General features: G+C 42.1%; 1 protein-coding gene and 1 long non-coding RNA gene across 2 annotated transcripts; both read right to left on the bottom strand.

The window, feature by feature from the left end:
* Positions 1-234: 234 nt before the first annotated feature.
* Positions 235-2,123, bottom strand: LOC141045434 (uncharacterized). The gene is made up of 2 exons (XR_012217584.2): positions 1,696-2,123; positions 235-1,333 (listed from the first exon to the last, which is right to left on the bottom strand). It is a non-coding gene; the product is annotated as an uncharacterized LOC141045434 (long non-coding RNA).
* Positions 2,124-3,473: 1,350 nt separating this feature from the next.
* LOC112283017 (uncharacterized) lies at positions 3,474-5,659 on the bottom strand. The gene is made up of 2 exons (XM_024521313.2): positions 4,785-5,659; positions 3,474-4,663 (listed from the first exon to the last, which is right to left on the bottom strand). Exons 1-2 carry the CDS (start codon positions 5,200-5,202, stop codon positions 4,053-4,055), a joined length of 1,029 nt encoding a protein of 342 aa, XP_024377081.1. The 5' UTR covers positions 5,203-5,659; the 3' UTR covers positions 3,474-4,052.
* Between the last annotated feature and the right edge of the window lie 2,767 nt (positions 5,660-8,426).

Below are 8,426 nucleotides of genomic sequence, written 5' to 3'. Positions count from 1 at the left end.
AACTTGATACCACGATTTAGTTTGTTCAATTATTATTTGTTGCAAATGGTATCAAGGTTATTTTTTAAATAGATTAATTAACTTGAAGAAGAATATGACAAACGCACACACAAAACAAAAAAAACAAAAAACAAAAAAAACAAAAAAAAAAAAAAACTGCAATTAAAATTCTACCATGTTTACATTCAAAGTGAAATTACATATATATATATATATATATATATATATATATAACCTTGATACCATTAAATTTTATTTAAATAAAATAACATAAATAAAAAAACAAGACGCGTTTAATTATTACGTCACAGTGACAATACGATGCACAATTAACAAGAAATACCTCAAACATGAAAGACTCACTGAACCCAAAACTAGCAGCACACCGTCAGTGCGGAATCACATTAAAAATGGTTACATTTAAATAAAACAACAACAGCAACCACAAAAAGAGGAGGAGAGAGAATGGCGAAGATACGAGCGAAGCCCTTTCCACAAAGGAACCGTAGCAAAGAATAATCAAACAAACTTACTAACTAACAATGCCAGGAAACAAACAATGCCAACAACACTGTGCACTGCAACAACAAACAGGGACCGAATTCGGCGATTGAAGATGAGTCGCGGCGCCATGGGAGGGAGGAATTTCTAGACGCGGTACCGCAATCCGCAAGATCTAGATCGGCGAGGCGACGTCGCCTTCACGGAATAAGCCTGAGCACACCGCATCCAGTCCATGGGAGATCTGAGCACCTGGCCTCGGAACTCAGACCTGATCGATGATGCAACCTCGTCGACGAGATCGTCATCGCCAACGCCGATCTGAACCTATTCCTTGGCACAATCGGCGTATCTACCCTACTCTAGATCTCTTCCCTACACCTGATAGATTGATCGATCGATCCTCCAGGTTTCTTCTTCCTCAAGGCCGCGGAGAAAGACACGACGACAGGGTGCTTCACTCGTAAGCTTAGCCATGCTGGCCGGTGGATGACGCAGTGTTTCACTGTTTCGCGCGTGGACTCGTGCTACCCTGGGCTTTCAGGGTGGTGATAATCATTCCGCATCTTTCCAATCCTGAAAAGAGTGTATGTTCATACTCTTGTGATCCGTCCGACCTTCAGCGGTGTTCCTGTTCAGGATACCCACATGGTCTCGGTCCTCGAAGTGGGGAACGAACACGAGGTGGCGTGATTCATCGACGTCGATCGGAAGGGTCACGTCTCCTCGAATTCTCCTGAGCTCCTTGTTTCTCGCCCATCCTTGTTTCTTGTGGCGATCCACACTTAGCTAGAGCTGTTGTGATTCTCAGTTTTTTCCAACTCTGTCGGACCTGCAATAGAAGGAATTTCAATGCGCATCATTCCTTAGCTTAAAGAACTAGTATATATCACTTTTGAGGCACTACAATTACCATCGCTACAGCGCACTATTGATTCATGACTGCAACCATCGAAGTTACAAATACTCCTTGTTCTACTGGTGTGCCAAGTTGTGAGCTCATAAAGTGTATAATGCGGTTGCTCTCATCGGCCCCATGAAAACAATGAAGACCCTCGGCAAAGGTCAACTATGTGAAAATGTTTCCTCTTTGGAGGGAGTACTCTAGAGCGTTTTTCAATAAAAATGTGGTTTTTGCCCATCATCATTTAAAAATCACCTACCTATTTAAGTAAACATATAAATATTTTTCACCTAATTTTTTGAATAATAATTTTTTTTCCCTGTTGCAAAAATGCATGGCCTCATTCTTCAATTATGTTAAACTGCGGATCTGGAGCTGCGTCACACAATCATAGCAGAGTCGCAACTTGCATTGGTTTACGTGAAGCTCAATATTTTAGAATTTATTTTGAAAAACATGTGCGCTTCACCTGTGATTAAATCAGATTCTGCCCTGGAATCACCCATGTTCAGTAAGTTAGTTAAGAGGTAGGCTTGACCCACAACCTATTGAGCACACAAGAGGTCACTCGTAGAAATCGTTACCAACAAGGGAATGAGAACGAAAAGCTGAAACAAAAGAATACAGTATAAAATGTGTTCGTATGTGTGTGTGATGATACGTGTTACCAAAAGTCAAACGTCCAGGGTGAAAGTACAGCAAAGTTGGATGTAGCGGTAGGTATTGGATTCGTGGAGATGGATGAAACGCTTGGGTTTCGTTGCGCTGCCGTGCTTTTAGAAACTGACACACGCCTCTGGATATAGTTTACCATGACCCCATGGAAAGAGCGCGGTTTTTATCTGCAGTCCATGTTAGAGTGCCCTCGGATCTAAAGATGCAACCTACGCAGCTAGTCATGTAGCTGGGCGGCAAGCTTTGTCGCCTATTCCAGTGCGACGTTGCCGTTATTAGCTATTCCACCACATACAGGCCCATCAATTGGACTGACAACAATCATAGCCCCAGATCACCACAACTGCACTGCCGCGCAAAGGAAAATGATGAGAGAAGGTTTCTTTCTGTGGTAATTTTCTTTTTTATTTTCTTTTTTCGGAAAACAAGAGGCTGCTGATTGCAAAATCGCATCGGTGGTGTCGTCGTCCCTGCCTAAACCCCTCACCAACCAAGCAGCAACACCTTTTACCACACGAACTGAAAAGAGAATCATCCCTCTACACTTAATCAGATATTCAAATGCACAAAGGTTGCGATGTGTCATCTTTCCCTGAAGTTCATTTTGAATATTGGCAAACTCAAGAGTACTCAGGAGGATTCAATTGGCGACGAGAAGAGTCTGTTCTTCGATTGTAGGGAGTTTGAGGCTACGATCCGTGGTAATTTAGGGTATAAATTTCACAAAAGATGAAAAATGACAATGTAGAAGGATACGATCAATGTAATAGATCGTTTCTACTTAGCAACCAGACTGTCTCAAGGATAGAATGGCGTGGCAGGAGTTCATTCAAAGGTGCCTCGGCAAACCCAACTAGTAACAAATAAGAAACCAAAAACCCTCCAATGAGTTCTATTCCTGTGTTTCAGCCAGCTCAACTCCTTTGTTATCATGCTTTCAAATCACAGCACCCAGAGGCTTGATATGAAACAAGAATGTCTCGAACAAATACATGTGTGCCAATACGCAAATCTGGAAGCATAAGGGAGAGTCACTACAAAATTTTAATTTCTCACTCAATATAGACCGAGGGATGCGGATGTGAAAATAGATTTGTACATGTTCCCTGATATGGAGAAATGGCGACAAACCTCAGAAGTTGAGGATGTTATGCCCAGTATAGCAAGGATATGGCTTCAAAGCTCAAGTAACTCCCCAAACATGAAGTTTCTTTGCCAGTACATAGCCTCATGATTTTCAAGTTATTATAGCCCTCAACACTAACCATCTCCCGATGAATGATGTCAGGGCCCAATTTTTTCACAACATATTTGTCAGCAACATAAGGCTAGCGATGAAACATGCTATGAACGTGTTCAAAAAAATGATACTAGGAGATTTTGAGAATGAGTATACGCGTGCAAAAAAGCGCACATCCTGTCAGTAGCACGTTATAATTGCAATGCTGAACACGATTATGTTACAACACAAGATTTGACCCGCCATTTCACGAGGTTCTTCTCTACATTCCCTCTCTATCTCTATCTCTGTTTGGACGTCTCCTCATCTCAGCGTCGAGATGAAGCTAATTCTACTATGATAATGAAACATTTGAGATCTGTGTAAACTTCTACACTCTCGGTCGAATCTATGTAAGTTGTCATTGGTCTGATCCCCATTACTTGCAACGCTGAACATTCCGCGCTGAAATCATGACATCTATCTACAAGTGCCAAAGCTGGGTTAGTGTCCTCGCATCCTGTGCCTACAATGTACAGACCTCTACAAGTCGATGACGGAATACCCCTCAAAGACATGGTACACTACTCTAGAGTCAATAGCTACAATTTGTCCGTCAGCTTCCTATCTGCAAGAGAAAAGACACTCCTCACCGGACATACCACCAAAATTGTTGAGGCATCGGCACTAAAACCTCTGTTACAAAGCGCTAACCTCCGAACCCACGCTAATACTGTGAATTCAACTCTGAGATCATGTCATCATGAAGGCCTGGATGTTTTCCAGGGCCACCATGTTACCTTCCATAGGGAGAGAGTACCCTGCGGAGAATTGTTGGAGGGGGCGTTGGCGTTGATACGGCGCCTGGAGCCCGAAGTGACCCGAAGGTGCAGGACTAGAGGGGAAGTCAAGGAAAGACTGAGACCATGCTGAAGTATTTGGTGAGAAATCGGGTAGACTGGGCATAAGATTTGGGGGGAGGAACCCTAATGATGAGACAGGGGGGTTGATATCAATGTTGGCATACGGGTTGTCCGCTTCCTGTTGCATTTGAGGTCGGGGCGAAGACTTCTGCGGTGCAATCAAATCAACGAAGGAGTTGAAATGATTGTCACCAGGAAAGGAGAGCATCGGCTCAGCCTTGACACTGTGGGAATTGAACATGCTGCTACCAGGAGTTGAAGGGTATTCAAACTGCGTGAACATCAGGTCGTTGTCGAACTCGAAGGGTGAGTCAAGTGGGCTCCTAGGCGAGTTCGACTGATTGATTGTTGCTTCACCGTCGCAAGAATCGGTGACTAGAAACGCGGAGTCGACAGAGAGAGAGGGCGAGCCACAGTTGGTCGTCGAAGATGACCCTGAGCCTGAAAATTGCGCGCAGAGGGAACGAAAAGGTCAGTGAAAAAGCACCGTTTACGAGCGATAAGTCACTAGCTAGATTAGATTGGTTTGAATGAAACACAGCGTGACAGAGCTAGTACTGACCTTGGCGCTCAAGAATTAAAGCAGCTGCGGCCTGAACACCGCTGTTCGATGCAGGTGTCTGGTCCTTGCGGTCCGCGGACTTCTCCTTCTTCGGAGACTTCTTCAATCGCAACCTTGTATCACTGGAGCCCGTGAGCTTCTGCACCAGCGACATGAAATCGTCCGGCTGCGTGTGAATCACCTTGGGCGAGTACGTATGAATGATAATCGGAGGACGGTACTGCACCTGGGGGAGCGGCAAGGGTGGCTTCCTGATCCGGTGGGAATCCTTACTCACTTTCAACGGCGAGCCACTGCCATTCTCCTGCTTCCGGACCCCAAACTGAAATCCTGCGTCCTTCATCAGAGGCACCGCCTTCCCAACCAAATCCCTCTCAGCCTGAGTGACAGTGCGGCACACAGATGTCGACGGACTCATCCTGCACTTCTCCAACTGATCTTCCCTTCAATGCAATCACACCCCTCAACCGTGAAACTCGCCACACGTTGTCAATGCGGATGATCACTTAACATTCTCACCACAGCGGCCCTGCTTCCGACAGTCGCAAACTAAATTTGCACATACGTAGTCTAGACAACACCTGCACGCGCAAGTTTAATGAACTAAGATAAGAGGGCAGTGGCTTTAGTATCTTAAATGCCCAGATAGGCTCGCGTTAGGAGGGAAGCAGGGAGGGGTGGGAAGGACCAGGGACAACAAAAGCAATTGGTTGGTAATGGAGGAAGAAGTGGTTTTAATGGAAGTCGGGACAAGATGCCTCCACTAGGAAAAATCACATCTTTTGCGGAGAATCGTGAGCTCTCGGTGTAGGGGTATGGTGCATGGGCACTGGCCCTAGGTATGTCTGTTATTTCATTCTTCACTCTACTCTAGGTTACTGTACCTGGACCATCCAACCTGCAAGTTCCTCACTTTGTTTGTTTCCCCTTATAGTCATTATTGATGGGCCTCGTTTTTGTTGTTCAGTGTGACAAAAGAAAAAGAGCAAAATCTTTTGTGAACTCTTACCCACACTCTCTCTCCAATTACTTCATCCCATTAAAAAAAAAAAAAAAAAACTACGAATTTCATTCTAAAGAACGATAAGCTGTTACATCTTTGGACAATTGCAGACTTTCTTTCTTTATGAGATACAGATGCTTTTGATTTCCTTGAACTAATTAATTCATACCTTCCTACGTTCCCCCGTGTCAGAAGATTTAATGTATGCTCCTGAACTAGATGCGTATGATTAACTGATTTACAATCAACCATTATTCTTGTCGCATGATCATTCCATCATTAAGTAACGATTTTCGTGGATCTGGCTACGATATGTTAATATTCGAGTATCACCACAGTAACAACTGAACAACTCTGCACCCGTGTGTGCAGTTCTCCATGAGATAGCTAGCTTGTTCGCTGCTAGTGTAAAAACCTGTGCGCGAGATAAATGCAGTGTTAGGTACGGAAGCCATTCTCCAGGCAATGCTCTGTTGTGATATTTCCTTTTGAGGTGCCGGACCATATTGCCAGATGGACTCTGGAGTTTACCAATCAAGTCATGATTCAAAGATCTGCAACTTTGAACAGAACTTTTGAAAACAGTTTTGACTACGGCAGAACTAATGGCTCTTGAGATAGTTGATGCTGTCCTCCTCATCTTACCTACATTGCTCTGATGTACGCCTAATATCCATCGTTACTGTAACTTACCACACCTCTGGTCAGTGAGTACACTTTTTTTTTTTTCCTAATCTTATTCTTCTTCTCTTTTCTTAGGGAACCAAAGACCCTACATTGTCACCAGATTTTGAGGAAGGTGTTCGCGCTATGTTTCTTGAGAAATTGTACAAGGTTGAATTCTGCTCATATCCATGCAATGGATAGAGGTGTTACAAAACAAAATTTGAATGAAATGCAATGTTGAACTGTTTCTCACATGTGTCATAAACAAATTCTAAAATCAACTGCCTTTTGAAATTGAATAATTGATCCATGTAGGGTCTAATTTTCGAGGATATCTTATTAGCTTAATTGATTAATTTAATAAATATTAGTTCTATTATTCTACACGATAGGTGTGAACTGTTAAAATAGAAAACGGAGACAGCGACTCAGAGTTCTGTGTGAAAAACAAACAAATGAAATAATCGCACAAACAGTTTATGCCATTGGTCATGAAGCCTTCGTTCGTCATGCATGATACAAGTCTATATTTACCAAAACTGTCCGCAGAAGGAACGAGCAACTACATTGAAAATATATTTTTGATAGCAAACGGAAATAACAAATTTGTTTTAAAAGTAACGATTATTCGTGTTGTGGTAGATAAGTTACGGTATTTGAAAATAAATCTAAATAAGGTACGTTTTGTATTACCATTTACGTCACTTCAGCAAACAAGCATGAAATAATGTTGCATAATGAGCTCCATATGCTGAGCCCAACATGAGCGGTGCTGAACAGGTGACAGTTCTGAGACGGAGGCTTTATTTGGTAGCTCAAGTTGGCAAGGACCACTCTCTGACAAACTCTGCCGCCTAGCCGCCCACCTGCTGCCAAGTTCGAATGATGATTCACCTTGTACTCAGTTTGGCCTAATTTAACTCTCTCTTCTTAATTTGGTGTACCACTGCAAATTTATGCAAACAAAGCGCCCTTGTATTGTGGATAGGTATTTAACACAGTCGTCGCTTAATCCATACAGATTGACAAGTTGGTATTCTCTCATACTTCTGTCTTCGTTTTTTCTTCTTCGTCTTTGGTCGTATTTGTTGAAAAAACGAAGTCAAGTTAAAGTTTTCCTAATGTTTGGTGTTGGTGGATGGGCGCACGAGGTTTCATCCAACAGCCACTGCATTATCCACTGGAAGGTGTTCAGTATGGATAAGAATTAAGAGGCTCGTAAGGAGTTCGTATATGTCACAAGATGGCCCTTGAAGTGTGTGTCTACAGGATCCCCCACAGGTAGTTATGTCACAAGACTGAAAATTGCTCCGCCCAATTTTCTGAAGTTTTATTGATTGATTGATGTATTTATTTATTTATTTTATTTTATCGATTTTACTTTCTCAAAGTTTCCGATTAGAAGCCTAAATTAAATCTCGTCTGCACCCCATCTGTATCGCAAGAAAAACAATAGTTATAGAAAGAAGGGGAAAAGAGGAAGAAAAAACATGCAATGTAAAAGGATGATGAATGCGATGTATGGATAATGTAACAGTAGATGTGATAATGAATTTGTACATTCAAACTACAACACACAGGTGGCATGTCTCAACCAACTCTTGGAGGTTGTTTATATTAGCACCCAGGGTACGAAATAAATAATATATATACATATATATATATATATATATATATATATAGAAACACACCACAGACATTCGAATGGGGTCTGCATTTAGACTCAGATTTACACATCTTATATTTATGAAATGAACTTATCATGCATTAACACCATAGAGTTACAATGAAGACCTATGAATGAAAACAAAAGTAGATGGAGATAATATACATATATATATATATATATATATATATATTCGATAGCCCACTTGTGCTTCACATTTGAAGCCATCGCACAAGTTAAGCAACTTTCCTGAAGCTTTAACAACATAATTAGCGATTCTACGGGAGCCACTTTAGCACCTAAGTCA

Source organism: Physcomitrium patens, chromosome 5 (genome assembly GCF_059467195.1).
Source record: "Physcomitrium patens ecotype Gransden chromosome 5, ASM5946719v1, whole genome shotgun sequence".
Lineage (NCBI taxonomy): Eukaryota > Viridiplantae > Streptophyta > Bryopsida > Funariales > Funariaceae > Physcomitrium > Physcomitrium patens.
The sequence above is the reverse complement of the archived record's forward strand: the minus strand, read 5'-3'. Positions and strand labels throughout refer to the sequence as shown.

What these genes read in the sequence shown, in the direction of transcription:
- LOC112283017 (XM_024521313.2), bottom strand. Translation starts at nt 5,202, where the DNA reads ATGAGTCCGTCGACATCTGTGTGCCGCACTGTCACTCAGGCTGAGAGG. An exon ending in TTTAATTCTTGAGCGCCAAG is followed by an intron (nt 4,664 to 4,784) that starts GTCAGTACTAGC and finishes CGCAATTTTCAG; the next exon opens with GCTCAGGGTCATCTTCGACG.